This window comes from Mobula birostris, chromosome 1 (genome assembly GCF_030028105.1).
Source record: "Mobula birostris isolate sMobBir1 chromosome 1, sMobBir1.hap1, whole genome shotgun sequence".
In the NCBI taxonomy this organism is placed as follows: domain Eukaryota; kingdom Metazoa; phylum Chordata; class Chondrichthyes; order Myliobatiformes; family Myliobatidae; genus Mobula; species Mobula birostris.
The window spans coordinates 47638255-47657504 of record NC_092370.1 but is presented as its reverse complement, the minus strand read 5'-3'; the positions used below and the strand labels follow the sequence as shown (position 1 = coordinate 47657504).

General features: G+C 43.0%; 2 protein-coding genes across 2 annotated transcripts in view; one reads left to right on the top strand and one right to left on the bottom strand.

Moving 5' to 3' along the window:
* Positions 1–1988, bottom strand: part of lypla1 (lysophospholipase 1) — a 45919-nt gene extending 43931 nt beyond the window's left edge. The window contains exon 1 of the mRNA XM_072254908.1: positions 1773–1988. Within this exon, the coding sequence (XP_072111009.1) occupies positions 1773–1835 (63 nt within the window). The 5' untranslated portion in view covers positions 1836–1988. The remainder of the gene's footprint in view (positions 1–1772) is intronic.
* A 253-nt stretch (positions 1989–2241) lies between these two features.
* On the top strand, positions 2242–19020 carry mrpl15 (mitochondrial ribosomal protein L15). Its single transcript, XM_072254871.1, has 5 exons — positions 2242–2555; positions 8980–9137; positions 10218–10383; positions 13366–13489; positions 18591–19020. Exons 1-5 carry the CDS (start codon positions 2457–2459, stop codon positions 18932–18934), a joined length of 891 nt encoding a protein of 296 aa, XP_072110972.1. The 5' UTR covers positions 2242–2456; the 3' UTR covers positions 18935–19020.
* Positions 19021–19250: the final 230 nt, after the last annotated feature.

The following is a 19250-nucleotide window of genomic DNA, read 5'->3' as shown; positions in this document are numbered from 1 at the left end:
ATCACTCAGGTCATGCCTTGTACTCATTCCTGCCATCAGGAAGGAGGTACAGGAGCCTGAAGGCACACGGTCAACAATTCAGGAACAGCTTATTCCCCTCTGCCATCTGATTTCTGAGTGGACATTAAACCCATGAACTATTTTTCTGTTTCTATTTTTGTACTAATTTACTTTAGCTATTACACATACATACACACAAACACAGACTTACAGTAATTCACATATTCACATTTTTTTCTATTATGTATGGCATTGTACTGCTGTGCAAAGATAACAAATATCACTACATATATCCGTGATTTTGCCGGCTGGTGGCATAGTGGCATCAGCGCCGGACTTCAGAGCGAAGGCTCCTAAGTTCGAATCCAGCCGTCTCCCTTGCACGCACTCCATCCGTGCTGGGTTGAGCGTCGAGCTACCAGCTCGGACTCGTAAAAATAAGAAAGCCTGCTAAAAAAAAATGCTGTCATGACAGCGTCCTGATGGCTCCACTCAGAGTGAAGGTCTTTCTTCTATACCAGTGATTCTAAGCTTTGAAACTTCTATCAAAGTGTCAGTTTCATCCACCAAATAATGAAGAGCAGAAATGGACATGGTATTCTCAAAAACCAAATACTGTGATGAATTTCATGCTACCTATTTAAGTGGATAGACCATTGGAAGCAAGCAGTCAAGCAAACCTTTTATTCTGAGGTGTCACAACAGTACACATAACCCTTCATTGATTTATGAACTATCCTCCCTCCTCTAAACAAGATTTCAGTTCTAATCTTTATAAAGTATAAAGATATTTGTGGTGATCTTGCCTGTTACATTAATACAAATAATCAAAGTGAAATAAGTTTTGTCAAAAATAGGCCAGCTCCAACCCTTCAATGTTTGCACGGTGCCTTCCTTTAGTCTTTCATCAACCTAAATTCAGCACAAATCTATTTTTCTTCCTAATATGACAACATTAAACAAAATCTACACATGGCCCTATTAGTAACTCATTTTGCAGAAAATGACATATCATTAAAAATATTATCATCAACAAGCTTGCAGACAGCTCTTTACATATTGTAGCAACTTCTCACCAATTCCATGAGTAACCTGAGAAACTCCTGCATTTGAAAAACCCAGTTAGACAGCTCTGATCTGAATAAATTAGACTGAGCACGACAGTTAATTTCAAACTGAAATATCAAGGTTAAGTACCAAGTATTTAAACTAAAGCATCAAGGCAAAATATTTGGAAATATGAAAACAAGAAAACCTTAAGTTCAGACTGAGGATGTGCAAAACATTAACCAGAATGTAAATAATCCTTTGAAGTGCATGTAAGGAATTACAAAGAAAATGTTAAAGAACTCCAAAACTTTACAAATCTATTCAGAAAACGTGCTGAGATGATTGTGGACTCTAACAGCAGATAATGAATGAAAATAAAGTAAGCATTGACTTGCTACACGGAAATTGTGTATAATTTTCACGAGAGGACATTAATTATAAAGCTATGTGCACCTTGCTATCGTGTTTCCCCGACTCCAACATTAATGACACCTAAATTAACTGTCACAATGGGTCGCCTACAGGACGTTACAGAAATACAAGTTGTTTTCGTTAGATAGCAAATATCAGTAGCCTTCCTTTCTACTACCCTGCAATTTTATGCAAAACATTTCTCCACTACGGGAACTAACGGGACTCAGGGCAGTGTACAGTGAACCGGACAACATTAATCAATGAAACAGCGCCCGCCCTTTGTCCATCGCCGTCCAGGTGAGACTCACCGCAGCTGTTGCTTTCTTTACGGCGGGAACGATGATCGGCGATGACATATTGTTACCGCACATACACAACAAAAATAACAATCGTCCAGTTAACCACCAGGCCAATACCACAGTAGACTCGGCTCGTCGGCAATATCACCGCAAAGCCCTGCTCCTGGGCCGTTAAAGCGACAGTCCCACCCGCAGCACTGCCACCCTACAACTCCCGGCGGAAGCTTCCCTCCCCCTCTTGTCGATTTGATGTCTCGGCCAGCTGCCCCACGACCTTACACGCTGATTAGCTTACGATAATGTCAATCACAAAGAAAAAAAAATTCCTGGCTCACTGAGCAAGCGCACAACACCGACACCCACCCCCGGGCCGGGACATGCGCAGTTCATCTTTGTGTCCGCTTGTCTTTGCTGCAGTTCTCCTCCCCAATGTGTCGGGAATGGTTTTGAGTGGTTGTCTTTCCGAAATGGTTTCTAAGCAATGTATCTAACGATATAATTTAATTCAATTTCTGTGCGCATGTTAGGTAGGAAAGGCTCAGGGGATAAAAACAATAAAACCATTGTCTGTACATTAAAGGACAAATGGGTCAATCCGGGATCGCTCGCGCCTAGCCTTGCTCTTGCCGTAAAGTACGGTCGCGCGCGCGCGGTGTTTGCAGCAACGTAAAGTGTGTGGTTCTCCTGCTGAGCATGTCGTGGAGTGGCGTCCGGACGGGCCTGGAGTTGGTGCGGCGGCTGCCCCGGGTTTCTCTTGCCAATCTCAGGCCCAACCCTGGAGCCAAGAAAAGGGTGAGATAGCGGTGCATTCAGGGCGGGTGACAAGAGACTGCGGGGGCATTACCTACTCCTCGGCGTCCTCTAACTGTCCTCGGGAAGGGATCACCGGAGCGTCCGCGCTGGAAGAGCCGGTCCCGTCACGGGCATGGTGCAACCGAGAAAATAGGCTACACCCACCCTACATTGATCCGAATCTACTGCCCTGTCCCACGGAACTTGTAGGCTTCTGCTGAGTAGGAGATGAACTAAAATCCAGCCGGCCACAAAACTTTGGTCCCTGTAGCAATGTTTCACTGTGAGGTCAGCCTGTAGTTTATAAACAAATCCCAGAGAGGAAACTCTTGAACCCTTTACTCCCGCCAGTGCAACAGTCTATCTGTCTAGGTTTACTCCCTCAATCTTTCCAGAGAGTATGAGTTTTTCTAGTTCATCTTTCCGCATGATGTGTCCTAGGAATCTGAGTTGTCTTTCCCTTATTGTTGGTATGAGTGATCGAACTGCTTGGGCTCTTCTGAGAACTTCTTCATTTGATGTGTGTGTGTGTGTGGTCCATGATATTTTTAACATTCTCCTGTAGAACCATAATTCAGCTGCTTCTAGTCTCTTTTCCATTGCTGGAGAAATGGTCCCGCATTCACTTCCATAAGTCAGGATAGAATAAATGTAGCACTGCAGTATTCTGTTTTTAGTGTACATGCTCATCTTTCTGTCTGTTAATATGGTCTTCATTTTTTGGAAAGCTTCTTTCGCCATTGCTATTCTGTATTTGATATCTGTGTTGCACCTGCCATCACTTGTTATTAGGCTGCCAAAATACCTGAGTTTCATAGACTATACAAAAGCTTTTGACACTGTCAGACACCAAGATCTTCTGGAAATGCTTCAAGATCTTGACATAGATGGGAAAGATGTACGTTCTTAAGAAACTTATACTGGGACTAGACAGCATCAATCAGAATAGAAGGAGAAGTGAGTGAGTATGTGAATATCATGAGAGGAGGCAGGCAAGGTTGTGTCTTTTTGCCAGACTTTTTCAACCTGTATAGTGAAAATATCTTGAGAAGTAGCAAAGATTCACAATTGGAGGCCATAATATAAATAACATCAGATATGCTGTTGACATTGTACTAATAGCTGATTCAGAAACAAAACTTCAAGAACTACTCACTATAGTGGCAGCAGAAAGTAATCGCAGAGGCCTCTCAACACCAAGAAGACAGAAAGCATGGTCATCTCCAGAAAGACAAACATCCCACAATGTGTGAACAAGTGCAACAGTAATTTAAATTTTTAGTGGGACAATGTTCCCCAAAGAACTTCACAGTAGTGTTACCAACTCGGTATTTAATTCCAAGCCACCTGACAAAATATCAGAGCAGATCATCAAAATACTGGCAAATGTAGCACGATTTAAGGTGCTTGTGAGCTTCTCACCAAATTAAAGCAAACACAGGGTATTGTTATCAATGATGGAGATGCCAGGGTTAGAATTAGAGAAATGTAGGAATCTCAAAACAGAGGATGATCTCTGAGATGGAGATGTGCAAAAGCATGAATGGCATTAAAAACAATGTGAATTTGAAAATTTAGGTTTAGTTAATGAGAAGCTGGATTCAGCAGACAGCTTGGGAGTGAAGAGTGAACCTCATTGGTACCAAAGTTTTTCTACCAATGTCAACTATTCTACATTTTCCACACTATATTCCTTCAGGCACATTCTTTATATTTGCTTGAAACTTCTCTGCATCCTCTGAGCCCACACTGCTTGTTAACTTTGTATGATAACATGCTAGTGTATATTGTACATAATTGCCTCACCTAAATCACTGTTCTAGAGGATGACTATTTGGTTGCCCAGCACTATGGCATTCCACTTGCCACAGCCACCCCACCTGAAGTACCTGACCAATTTATGACCTTTATGAATTAAGTTATCATTGATTCAGTCACTGAAGTATATGAGGGAATGGGCTTTATACTTAAATACATAACGGAAGTCCTTTAACAAGGTGTTTCCAGGCAATAAAAGTCCTTGATTTCATAGAAAATGTAAGCCACTTCTAGGAACTGCCTGTTAATGAAGACAGTGATAATGCCAACATAGTCGTTAATTACCCATGACAAAGACTTTTGAGGAGGAACTCAACCTGGCTGGTAATGTGGGCAGCAGTGACACCTGCTCTCCTGAGTTGTGGAATTCTATAGCAACTTTTGCAAAGTTCTGAGGAATATCACCACCTCTCTTTTTCCAAAACCCTCCAAATCAAGAAGCAGAAAAAGTAAACCAATATCAGCATCGTTTTCCAGGTTCATATCTTAATGGTTGAAGCTTAAGTAGTACTCTGTTACCTCTGATGGCACACCAAATTACTAACAAGCCTAACACCAAATTCCTGAAGGAGACACTTCTCATTAGACAGTTCAGATCTGGAGTATTTTTAACCCTGTGATACTGCCTTAAAATAGTAATGTTATGCAGGTTTCAATTATAAGTCATCGCCTTTCAATCTATATGTTAATAATCTTTACTTAGATGTAGAGACTATCATCACTAAGTGTTAATGATACCGATGCTAGTTGTGTAACTAAGGAACGAAAGTAGAGATTGGCATGAAAGTGACAAACAGTTTAATCCAGCTAACACTAGATTGAAAGCAAGACAAAAGCTTGCACTGCACAGTATGGCACTTAGGAATGTTGAGGTAAAGTTCTTGAAGTGCATGTCTCAGATGCTTAAAGTTCTTGACCAAGAGAGTTAAGATATGTGGAACACTTGCCTTTTGTCAGTGAGATCATAAAATATAAAAGCAAGGAATTCAACCTGGAACAGTTAAGCCACAGAGTACAATGTATAGTTCCGCTCTCCATCTATGGGAAGAGTGCAAAACTATACCGTAGGAAGTACTAAGAAGAATGTTGCCAGGAGGGAAATTTATCAAATGAGTAGGTTGGATTGTTTTCTTGGAAGAAAAGGAGATAGAAGAAAAACTAATTAAGGTATTAAAAATATGAGTAACCTGGACAGTATATGAGAAGGGTGTAATTCCCTTGACAAGTTCTTAACTAGAGGAATTTGTTTTTAAGTCAGAGGGTAGAAGGATTAGTGGAAAACAGGACGTTTTTCACAAGTAGAGTACATGGTACTTTCCCTGGTGGTCAGGGTGTGTTCCAGAATGAGCTTTAAAGGAATCAACAGTTAAGAGTCTTTCTAAAATTATACATATGAAGTTGCATTGTTGACAGCAGTGCGCTAATACAAACCTCCACTGCTTATTGCAGGAGTCAGGGAGATGGGAAGAGATGTAAAGTCTTGCTTACCTTGCTGCTGTGCAGTGAGCCTGGCTATTAGGAACATAAAGGGAACCCATACAGTTGGTTGGTGCTCTTGCATGGTCCACAGTTTAGTGTGATGGGGTGAGTGACTGCTCAGCACTCAGATGGTCCACAGTTTAGTGTGTTGGGGTGAGTGACTGCTCAGCACTCAGATGGTCCACAGTTTAATGTGATGGGGTGAGCGACTGCTCAGCACTCAGATGGTCCACAGTTTAGTGTGATGGGGTGAGTGACTGCTCAGCACTCAGATGGTCCACAGTTTAATGTGTTGGGGTGAGCGACTGCTCAGCACTCAGATGGTCCACAGTTTAGTGTGTTGGGGTGAGCGACTGCTCAGCACTCAGATGGTCCACAGTTTAGTGTGTTGGGGTGAGTGACTGCTCAGCACTCAGATGGTCCACAGTTTAATGTGTTGGGGTGAGCGACTGCTCAGCACTCAGATGGTCCACAGTTTAATGTGTTGGGGTGAGCGACTGCTCAGCACTCAGATGGTCCACAGTTTAATGTGTTGGGGTGAGCGACTGCTCAGCACTCAGATGGTCCACAGTTTAGTGTGTTGGGGTGAGCGACTGCTCAGCACTCAGATGGTCCACAGTTTAGTGTGATGGGGTGAGCGACTGCTCAGCACTCAGATGGTCCACAGTTTAATGTGATGGGGTGAGTGACTGCTCAGCACTCAGATGGTCCACAGTTTAGTGTGTTGGGGTGAGTGACTGCTCAGCACTCAGATGGTCCACAGTTTAGTGTGTTGGGGTGAGCGACTGCTCAGCACTCAGATGGTCCACAGTTTAGTGTGATGGGGTGAGTGACTGCTCAGCACTCAGATGGTCCACAGTTTAATGTGTTGGGGTGAGTGACTGCTCAGCACTCAGATGGTCCACAGTTTAGTGTGTTGGGGTGAGCGACTGCTCAGCACTCAGATGGTCCACAGTTTAGTGTGTTGGGGTGAGTGACTGCTCAGCACTCAGATGGTCCACAGTTTAATGTGTTGGGGTGAGTGACTGCTCAGCACTCAGATGGTCCACAGTTTAATGTGTTGGGGTGAGTGACTGCTCAGCACTCAGATGGTCCACAGTTTAGTGTGTTGGGGTGAATGACTGCTCAGCACTCAGACGTGGGTGTCAGTGTTGCAGCCTGGCTGATGTGATGAGGGTTCACTGTTGTTGAGGACTAGTAGTGGTGGTTCTATACTGACAGACTGCCTGGATCGTTTGATCTCCCTCATTACCTCAGATGTGATGGATGTCGCAGTCTCCCTCGCTCCTTGTTTATCTGCACAGCTCTCCTCAGCCTAGTGATTTCTCTGTGGTATAAGTTCAACTGTAAATTACCCTTGAGGTGTTTCTGGGTTTGGAGTTGTTGTTGTTCATCCTTCGTAGTCGAAGATGACCATGGCTTCAAAGTCAAATGGGAGATTGGTGGCTGTGGGTCCGGAGGTGACTGATGAGGCCAATCCGGGCCCTGAAGGTTCGCCCACATGTGGGACACAAGTGGGTGGGTGCTGTCGTGGCAGTGGATGCTGCTCGGGCCTTGCGCACAGCACGCTTTTGTTGCGCCTCGATGGTGCGCCTGACTTCAGCTGCACGGGCTCCTGTGGTGATCTTGTGGCGCCAAGCTGGACGGTCGAGGGCAAGCGTCTCCGACGTGTTGATGTCAACACCCAGGCCTTTGAAGGACGCTTTGAGACAGTCTTTGAAACGTTTCTTCTGCCCCCCGACTGAGCGCTTGCCCTGACACAGTTCTCCGTACAGCAGCTGCTTAGGCAATCGCTGTCTGGCATTCTGACCACATGTCCAGCCCACCTGGCTTGGGCTTTCAGCAGGAGGGTGTAGACGCTGCAGAGCCCAGCTCGTTCCAGGATTTCCTTGTCAGGGACTTTGTCTTGCCACCTGATGTGGAGGAGTCTGCGGAGACAGCTCAGGTGAAAATGCTTGAGCTGTTTGGCGTGTCTGCTGTAGACAGTCCAGGTCTCGCTGGCATAAAGGTCCTTACCACCCTCCTTTACGCCAGCGGGTTTGGAGTACTGTAATGCCCAAGACAGAAGGACGGCTGCTTCCATCTTCAGTAGGTGGTGATGGAGGGGGGGAGAGAGAACCATAGGACCTGGGCAGTATATCAACATGGAGCAGGAGCTGCCAGTACCCAGCAATGGCCTGTTCTCTGGGGCAGCCCTGAGCTCTGTATCTCAGCACAAAGCTGCTGCTCCAATTGCATTTGCACCACCACCAGCCTTCACAGAGCTGTAGGTGGAAATTACCAGGAGTGGGGATTTTGCAGAAACTTGAAGGAGATCACTGTGCACCTTGTGCATGTTCAGATAGGAGGACTAAGAGCATTGTAACATCTCAGTACTGTGAAGCAAAATTGTGATTATCGGGTTAAACACTAGAGCTATAACCTTAAAAACTGGTTAACAGCTTGTATGTGGCAGTAACCTAAATAGATGTATATTTGGCTGTCTTGAGCCGAGTGTGCTCCTGTGCTGTAAATTCTAACTCTGGGTTAAGTGTGACGCTGAAGATGAAAACAGTTTAGATGTGTTTCCCACACTTAGCATTGGGAAAGTTAGTGGTGTTGGCCTGGGAATTGTGCTTTTTTTCATGGAACTGAAGACAACAGTCTTGGTTTTGCTAATATTTCAACTTAGAAAATATCTGCTCATCCATTTGATGTGGAACAATTTAAAGACAATGGAGCTTCAAAGACAAATCAGTTGTATATGGACACATTCTTTGAGAATAAGTGAACCTTTGAAGACATGGTGGCCAGGTAAAACTGGCTGCCATTAGTATGTATATAAAAGCTGACACCAGTATTCCCATAAAGTACTGCGAGACAATTTTACCTTGGTACAATCAAAATTTAAACTGAGTCCTACTCCAGTGATTCTGGAAATAGCAACAAAAATGGTAGTCAAGATGTTTCTATGAGCTTCTAAGATGTTTCTTTGGCCAAATTAGGATTATCATAAGTATCATTTCATAAGCAAGGGCAAAGGAACTTACTGTGGTCATGAGAAAGCCATTTTTTTTTTGCATTTACATGGAACAGAGGAGCATGCTCTGACACAAATAACTACTGATGAATGATGCTTATTTTCCAGGAAAAAAGACGTGGCAGGGGTATCCATGGAGGAAAAAAAAGTGGTCGAGGTCACAAAGGTCAGACACAGCGTGGAAACCGTCCACGATTAGGATTTGAAGGTGGTCAGACTCCATTTTATATTGTTATTCCAAAATATGGATACAATAAAGGGCACAGGTTGGTGAATAAATACCTCTATGGGTTAAGGTTGTTTTCTCCCAAATTTTAAATCTTCATCAGAATGCCCTATTATCTGAAAATACATATGTTTGCATGCACATGAACTAACATATTTATTATTATACATACATTTTACATAACTAAACAGGTTCAAATAGATGTGCTCTGATGTAGCACCTTTCATGATCTCTGGGCACCCCAGACTGCTTATAGCAAATAAACTAATTTTAATAGTAGATATTTGATTATTGGATGTTCTCTATCCGTATGGAAGAGTAGAATGGATCTTGTTAGACTAGATTTCTATTATGACATCGGTATTTGAACCTGGATCGTTCTGAATTAGAGGTGAGAGTGCTACTAATTCTGTTCTCAGCTAGTATATGGAAGTCTGGATATATGTGCTGTCTGTGCAGGCATGTGTGTGGAGATGCACACATTTCCATACATATAAATGTAAAATCTTTAATATCCACATTTAAAAAATTGCATGAACTTCTTAAAGTATAAACGTATCTGGAAAACAAAATCCAAAATACTGTGCATGTTTATATACATACAGGTAGGCACATGGCTTTGGTGTTTGCAAAGGTGTGTACAGGTTATTGAGAATTTTTGTATATGCGTGTTTGTGTACGAATTAGGTATAGGTTTAACTATGCGTATGTTTAGAGGTAGACTACACCTGGCTGCAGGTGCAAAATGGTCTCGGTTATGGCACAGTTCTGCCACGTGAGTCTTCAGGAATTTAAACACAAGTAGTCATCACTTTATTTATTTTCTTGTTTTTTTGTCTGCTGCTACTTTTCTTTCAGTCATTAAAGAGCTGTAAGTAATTACTGGGTATTGTGACTTTATGGGACTTGCTACATAGATGCAAGTTTTCTATACGTGTACATCTCTGTGTTCATGAATATCTAATTCTTTGTAATCATGTATGTATAATAGACATGACACTGAAAGACAAGATTTTATTCCCTTGGGGAAGCATCATGGGAAAAAGGACACATCATATATAATTCTGTTAATTTATAATATTTGCACTAAATGAATTCTTTTTCTGATTTCTTTTCTCAGTAATCGGCGGCAATACCAGCCACTAAGTTTGAATCGACTCCAATATTTGATAGATCTGGGTAGAGTGGATCCATGTCAACCTATTGATCTGACCCAATTGGTAAATGCAAGAGGAGTTACAGTGCAGCCACTGAAACGAGACTATGGAATCCAGTTAGTGGAGGAGGTAATAAAGCCAAGTAGTGTTCCTTGTTAACCTTGTAGGGTAACAGGCTCTGCTGATTTCAATCCTTTATTCTGCCCCAGAAGCTTATATTTGCATGCAAGTAGAGTCATAGAGTACTACAGCACAGAAACAGGCCCTTTGGCCCATCTAGTCCATGTCGACTAGATCTTCTGCCTAGTCCCTGTTAATTGCACCCGGCCCATATCCCTCCCCTCCTCTACATATACTTATCCAAACTTCTCTTAAATGTTACTATTGAACCTGCATGTACCTTTTCCACAGACAGCTCACTCTAAATTTGAACCGCTCTCTGAGTGAAGAACATCCCCCTCAGATACCCCTAAATATTCCACCTTTCGCCATAAACCTATGGCCTCTAGTTCGAGTCTCAGGCAACCTGAGGGGAAAAAGCCTATTTATACCCCTGATAATGTTGTGTACCTCTAAAAGATCTCCCCACATTCTCCTGCACTCTAGGGAATAAAGTCCTAACCTAATCAATCTATCCCTGTCGTCCAGATCGTTAAGCCCCAGCAATGTCCTTGTATTGTCAATTTTCTCTGCACTCATATTGATATAGTTCTTCTAAGTATGGAGCTCAGTATTCTTTAGATTTGGCTCCACCAACCTGTTGTGAAACTTCAACATAACATCCCAACTCCTGTACTCATTGGCCTTATTAATGAAGGCCCATGTGCCAGAAGCTCTCTTTACAATCCTACCTACCTGGGATGCTGCTTTCAGGGTCTCTTTCAGTAAGATGGCGACACCTTCAATGGAGCAGCCTCCCGGAGGCCAACCAACGTGTTTTTGTTTTTTAAACATTTTTTACTCTCGCAAGACAATGCTGTACATTAAAAACTGCAAGTACTGCAGGTCTTCCCCATCAGCAAGTTGCCTATTGGTGGAGAAGCTGGTCTTGGTGGGGGCTGTGTTACTGCCTGCTACAGGAGGAAGTCAGAGTTGGTGTGCAAAGGAGGTTTAACAGCAAGTGATTGCCTTAGGTGTTTCTCTTGCGATCACGCAACCCTGTTGGACATTGGTAATGTAAACTGTAGCAAGTCCACTTCCCTTGTTTATTGGCGAGGTAAGTGGCAGTGGAGCTGCATGCTCTCGGTTGCAGCGAGGACTAGGCCTCAAGCCATGGGCTTGAATGTTGCAACCGTTCAGGAGAGGAGGTGCCAGTTGCAGTGTAGTGCAGTGTCCATCCTGGGTTGGGGACTGGTCCCTTCTGTCGATGCTGCCCTCCAGTGTTCAATCAGTAGAATGACAAGCTGGATGGTGTGCATGCGTGCGTACGTCTGTGTGCGGACTGCTGAGGACTGTTTGTTCTTGCCAATAACACCCTTACACCATCAGTTTACAGGATGTATCACTCAGGATCTTTGGCTATATATTTTTTTTTTGAGTGACTATCTTTACTTAAGTGTGCTGTAAGTCCCTTGTGCTGTGTAAGAGTGTTGAACTCTGTTTTTCACCTTGGCCCCAGAGGAATGCTGTTTCGTTTGGCTGTATTCATGGATATTCGTATATGGTTGAACGATAATTAAACTTGAACTCAATTATGGATCGTATTCCCAGGTCCTTTTGTTCTACCAATCATCTCAGTAGTAGGAGAGAAATCTGCCGCATTGAATCCTCAACTGCAGCAGTAGATTTAGTCCCCGAACTAAATTTCGTTAAGAGGTGTTTGGATTAGGAATTCTTAAAATCTTTTCTTTAATTGCTAATGACTGCAATTCATTTGATGTATCTCATTGACAAGTTACTCATTAGCAGCAAGGCTTTAATCTAGAAGCAATACAACTGCTTAAAAACTGAGACATAAGCAGAAAAGAATGGATAGAGCTGCAGTTTTCCACTTAAGATTGCCCCCACTTTTCCTTAGTTGTTTCTAAGCAATCTCCAGTCTACACGAGGAATTCTGCAGATGCTGGAAATTCAAGCAACACACATCAAAGTTGCCGGTGAACACAGCAGGCCAGGCAGCATCTCTAGGAAGAGGTACAGTCGACGTTTCGGGCCGAGACCCTTCGTCGGGACAGTCTAGCTCTTTTATCCTTATTTCTAAAGCCGCCTCTCCTTTCCATGCACCATTTTCCTCTCCATTCCTGGCTCTTTGATCTCCAGTACCCCTCTCCCATTACCCTCTCCTTTCCCCTTTCAATTTTGTGGTAATTTTAACTGAATGTTAGATGAACTACTTAAACCGTGAATAAAATAATATATATAAAACCAACTTTAAAAATTAAAAGTCAAACAATTTTAAAATGTCTTTCTAGCTTCACAAATCCAAATATTCTCCTAGCTCTACAACTCCTGAAACCCCATTCATCTCACAGCCATCTAGAGTTAGGAGAACATTCGGATTTGTGAATCCAGAAAGTTTAAAATTATTTGACTTTTAACTTTTAAAACGTGCGCATGGCATTAATGAATTAAGTATTTGGGTTAGAAATGGAAAGCAGAACTTTTGATGAGCAGAAGTCTAATTTACAAGAAGAGCAGAGGCTGGTCAGGTGAACGCTAGAATAGTGTTTTTGAGGTGGCAAATCCTTAGCTGAGAAGATCAACGGTAGATTGAATGCAAAGCACTTGAGGCTGGCTAGATTCTGAAACTAAACTTTACAATTCAGCAGTAGGCCTTGCAGTACTTTTTTTCATGTCAGTGGCTTTATTTTTCTTTTGTCCTACTTAACCCTGGTACTTACTGTAATAAAGGAGAAAAGATAGCTGCAGTTTATTTGAATAGTTATTTTTCTGTCTGCCATTAGATGGAAGCAAAAGCATACAGTTTATGAGCTGGTAAAGCAAATCTTCCAGAAGAAAACAATGTAGGTATAGTCAAAGAAATCTTTGTTCCTTCAGGTGGGTGGTCTTTGTAACAACTGCTATAAAATAAAACCCAGATTCAATAATTCATTGCTTTTGTAAATGTTATTATGACTGGAGTAATCAGCTGTATTTTTTTTTAAATTCTAGGGTGCTGACAACTTTGCAGCAAAAGTAAACATTGAAGTCCAGTGGGCATCGGAACTTGCTATAGCTGCAGTTGAAAAGAATGGTGGAATTATAACTACTGGATTCTATGATCCACGAAGTTTAGGTAAGCACTGTTTTAATAGATTATTAAAAATCAACCAGAGCCTCTTGCATATCTTTAGACCTGTTTAAAATTAATTTCTCATTTTGCATTTTTTTATGTTGCTGGTGCTTTGACCCAGAAATCAGTATTGATATTGGTTTATTATTGCCACATGTACTGATATACAGTGGAAAGCTTGGCTTACATGCTGTTCATACAAATCAAATCATTGCACAGTGCATTCAAGTAGAACAAGATACAGAAAAAATAACAATGCGGAATAAACTAACAGCTACAGAGCAAGTGCAAAAGCATAATGAGGTAGCCTATGAGGTCAAGAGTCCATCTTATCATATTAGGAAACCATAAATCTTAAATTAATGGGCTAGAAACTGTCCTTCAGCCTGGTTGTACAAGTTTACAGGCTTTGGTAATTTCTGCCCAATGGAGGTGAGAGGGGTGGAGGGTTGGAATAGAGAATGTTCAGGGTGGAATGGGGGGCTCTTTGATTATGCTAACTGCTTTAATGAGGCAGTGAGAAGAACAGACAGAGTCCATAAAGGGTGGCTGTTTTTTGTCATATGCTGAGCTGTCTCCACAGCTCTGCAGTTTTTTTTGCGACCATTTGCCATACCAAGCCATTATACATCCAGATAAGCTGCCGATCAATTCTGGTGTTTTAATCCAAGGCTCTTCTCGAAGTCAGGAAAGAGTGCATGGTTGCTTCATGGTCATTTTTATTAAGAGTTCATAGAACAGAAGAAAGCTAAGCAGACATTGACAGGGAAAACTAAGATTAAAGATGGCGCTGCTTTGTGTTTAGCTGTTTTATACTCAGGTAGAAGGAAAATATCTATTCTAATCTGTAGCTAAAAACTAACCAGTTAGAAAACTTATTCAAAACTGTAGTACCAAGTTAACCAATGAGAAAACACTTGCTCATTTAATGCAGAACAAAGAAGCCTCCAAAGCTTTCCAGAATTATACTTTCTATAACCCCTAGAGGCATATTAAATTGTTATGTGCTTAATATAGCCACTAGGAATCATAGTAAGCCTTTACCTGTATACAGTAATTATGTAAAATGCAAGTAGATAATTGTTAAACAGCAAAGAAAATAATAATCAGTCTAGTCTAAGAACAGAACAGTTGGATCCAGCAGTGCTTTCAGTTGTGCATCAATAATAATCGATAAGGGTTGATGGGATGTGCCAAATTTCTGTAGCCTTCTGAGGAAGTCGAGGCATAAGTGAACTTTCTTGGCTGCGGTTTTTATGTGCTTAGTCCAGTACAGACTATTGGTGATGTTCAGTCCTTGGAACTTAAAGCTCTCAACCCTCTCAACCTCAGCACTGTTGATAAACACAACGGCATGTGCAGTGCCCTACTTCCTGAAGTCAATGACAAGCTCTTTTATTTTGATGGCATTAAGGGAAAGGTTGCTGTCATGACATCATGTCACTCAGCTCTATCTTCTTCCTGTACTTCGACTCATAGTTATTTGAGATAGGAGCCACCATAGTGGTGTCATCTGCAAACTTAGATGGAGTTAGAGCAGAATCTGGCCACGTAGAGTATATAGGGAGAAGAGAATTGGGCCAAGGACACAACCTGTGGAGCACTGGTATCTAGATTTCACTATACCTGATTTTAAGGTGTTAAACAGACCATTAAGTGTGAATTACTGTAGCTTAGAAGCATCGATCTGTACTAATCATTCATTGATTCAATTTAAAATTGTACATCGTTACCATTTGACGAAGGAGAGATTGTCTAAAATATTCCCGAATGTTAATAGTTATTGTGATAGATGCAAAACTGAGACAGCTACACTGTCACACATGTTTTGGTCTTGCTCTGTACTGGAACAGTTCTGGAAGTCAGTTTTCTCAACAATTTCTGAAGCACTTAAAATTAATTTACAACCTAACAAATTAACTGTGCTTTTTGGAATAATTCCTCAAAATATCCATGGTATCCCTGTGTCTGACCAACATGTTATTGCATTTGTTACATTGATAGCTAGGAGGGCCATTTTGTTGAAGTGGAAGGATACAACGGCTCCCACTTTGTCACAATGGTTCTCTCAAGTGATGCTATGTCTTAGTTTGGAAAAAATTAGAAGTTGAACCTTTGAACCCATGTTTGATTTTGAGAAAAGATGGAGTTTATTTGCTCGTTATTATCATTGAGTTAATTGATGGATTCTGCACGATCTAATTGTAAATTTTTTGGTACTTTTTTTTTGCTGGTGGTTTGATGTTTATCTTTAGAAGCTTTATGTATGATGCATGGCTCTGGGGTTGAACACCTAATGAGGTTTTTCTTTTTTCCCACTTTTCTTGCTTAGTAGGGGTTTTTTCTCATCACAAAATTTTTTCAATCTTTATATAATTTTTTTTTCTTGTGACATTGTGTTGTTTACTTTGATGTACTCGCGTTTATTTTGGATAAAAATAATAAAAAGATTTGAAAGGAAAGAAGCATGTACTCATTACAAGGTAAAAGTGTGCCACTGCTATAGGAGACACATGCCAAAGATACTGGGGTCGTTACATGTGTGATCAATGGTTGATTGTCTGTGCAAAATTAAGTTATTCAGATGGCTGGATCGGTCGGGCCAGTTGCCAAAGAGCATGGCTTCGCTCTTCGTGCGGTTGACCCTGGCCCCCGACGCTAGCTCAAACTGTTCGCAGGTGCCAATCAACCTGCGAACTGACCTCGGATCAGAGCAGAAGACGGTGACATCGTCCATGTACAGGGAGGTTTTCACTTGGGTCCCTCCACTGCCTGGCAGCGTCACCCCTCTTATGCCCTCATCTCTCCTGATGGCTTCCACAAAGGGTTCTATGCAGCAGACGAACAAGACAGGGGAGAGGGGACAGCCCTGCCTGACTCCAGACCTGATGGGGAAGCTGTCTGTTTCCCACCCGTTGACCTGGACTGCACTACGGATGTCTGTGTAGAGCAGTCTGATCCAATTCCGGATTCCATCCCCAAATCCCATTTTGGAGAGCACGTCCGCCATGTACATGTGCGATATCCTGTCGAAGGCTTTCTCCTGGTCCAAGCTGACCAGGCAGGCGTCCACCCCCCTGTCCTGCACGTAGGCGATGGTGTCCCTCAGCAGCGCGAGGCTGTCTGAGATCTTCCTGCCCGGTACAGCACAGGTTTGGTCCGGGTGGATCACCTGTCCCAGAGCAGACTTGACCCTGTTGGCGATAGCCTTGGACAGGATCTTGTAGTCCACATTCAGGAGAGAGATGGGTCTCCAATTCCTAATATCCTCCCTTTCCCCCTTCTGCTTGTAGATGAGGGTGACCATCAGGTCTGACCACGTGAAGGTGTTGGGGATCTGGTTTGGAGGGGCTGAGGCGTGCAACAAGAACTGGCAGGAGCGGACTGCCAAGGTGAAACAGAAACTGGGACTGTGGGGAGGGCGCTCCCTGTCGATAACGGGCAAGAACCTGGTCATCAGGTGTGAGGTGCTCTCAGGGCTGCTGTACTCGGCGCAGGTCTGGCCCGTCCCCCGCTCCTACAGCTCGGAAATCACCCGGGCTGTCTTCAGATTCGTCTGGGGATCCAAGATGGAGCGGGTGAGACGGACCGCCATGCACAAGTCCCTGGACAACGGGGGCAAGAACGTCCCCAATGTCGCCCTCACCCTGATGGCCAGCTTCGTATGTGGCTGCATCAGGTTGTGTGTAGAGGCCAGGTATGTGGGCACCAAGTACCACTATGTGCCCAGGTTCTACTTGTCGCCCTGGCTACGAAGGATGGGTCTGGCCCCACTCCCGCGCAACGCCCCAGTCAGCTGGTCGTTGCCGGCATACCTGTCCCACGTAGCAAAGTTCTTCCAGGAGAACGCCTTTGACCACAAGGCCATCAGGCAGTGGTCGGCACGAAGTGTCCTGCAGGCACTGCAGGAGAAGGACGTGATGGACACAGTGGGGTGGTTCCCTGAGCAGACTGTCCAGTTCATCTGACAAAATGCCTCATCGCCAGATCTCACCAACAGGCACCAAGACCTCGCCTGGCTGGCGGTGAGAGGGGCCCTCCCAGTCAGAGCCCTCCTGTACGCCCGGAATGTCGTCCCCGCACCCCACTGCCCACGGGAGGACTGCAGTGAGGAGGAGTCTGTGACCCATCTCTTTGCACACTGCCAGTTCGCAAAGAGGGTGTGGAGGAGGATGGACGGGCTAGTGTCACGTTTTATCCCCAGCAGCTGCGTAACAGAGGACTCTCTGATCTACGGGCTGTTCCCAGGGACGCACACGGAGACCAACATCCGGTGCTGCTGGCAGATCATCAACTCGGTGAAAGACGCTCTTTGGTCAGCCCGAAACTTGATGATCTACCAGCACATGGAGATGTCCGTGGGAGAATGCTGCCGACTGGCACACTCTCGGCTGCAGGAGTACGTGCTGAGGGACGCACTGAAACTTGGTGCAGCCACCGTAAGGGCTCGGTGGGGAAGGACCACAGTATAGGTTTTCTCCACCCGTGGGAGTGGGAGGGGTCGGTGGGCGAGGAGTATACCCCTCAACAATGAGATGCTAAGCTGAACTACTGGAGTGCCACGTGGGTGGCTATAAACACGGATATTTTACTGAGTATAATGGAAACGTATGTAAAGGATGAAAAGTTATTGAATGGTTTATTGTATATATTTATTTTTGAATAAAGTATATTTTGAAATAAAAAAAAAGTTATTCAGATGGCAAAGTGCAGGTAAAGCAGAAGAAAAATAAGTGTTTCTATTGCCTAACCAACAGTCCTTAAAGGATGGCCTCCTGCCTGCCACCATCCTCCTTGAGATTGCCTTGCTAATCAATTTCCTCCCTAATCAATTTCTCTTCCATTTTAAGCACCAAACTCAACTTCCTTGAAGCCAATTTAGTAGAGTTAAATTTCAGCCTCATTAGCAGTAAACTGAATTAATCCTGTAAAATGGTATGTGGTGGTTATGTCTAATATATAATGTGAAACCTCAGTTAAAATTTTCTGGTTATATTGGGCTTGAGTTACAATTTAAGTATGTTAACTGGTGTGCAGAAAACTACATTTTGAGTAAATCGAATTTCATAAATCAGCATTCATTATTTTTTCTGCATTCAAACAGATGTTTTATGCAAGCCGGTGCCTTTTTTTCTGAGAGGACAACCCATTCCAAAACGTATGCTTCCACCAGGGGCACTGGTTCCTTACTATTCAGATGCCCGAAATCGTGGTTATTTAGCAGATCCAGCAGAAGTTCAAAAGGAACGAATGGTACTTGCCAAGAAATATGGGTACATTTTACCAGATATAAGTAAAGACGTGATGTATAGCATGTTAACAATGCGCAAGGATCCCTTGCAAATTTTTTTTGGTCTTGCTCCTGGCTGGGTGGTTAACCTTCCTGATAAGAAAATCTTAAAACCAACTGATGAAGAGTTATGTCGTTACTATCGATCTGAACTGTGAGTAATGATGTCATTGTAACTAGAAATATCATTGCTGATTTCTCATCTGTGTAAACCAAATAATGTATTAAAAGAATTTGTTTTATATTTGGTCGCTTCATTTCTGATTGTGCACTTATTAAACAATTTATGCATATGGTCTACTGTGCTATTGTTCCTGGCGATAAATTAAAAAAACTAAATTGACTTTTGTGCTTGCCAATTACTCTCTCTCTTATCTCATTCATTCTAATAGAACATAGAATAGTACAGCACAGTACAGGCCCTTCAGCCCACAATGTTATGCCGACCCTTAAACCCTGCCTCCCGTATAACCC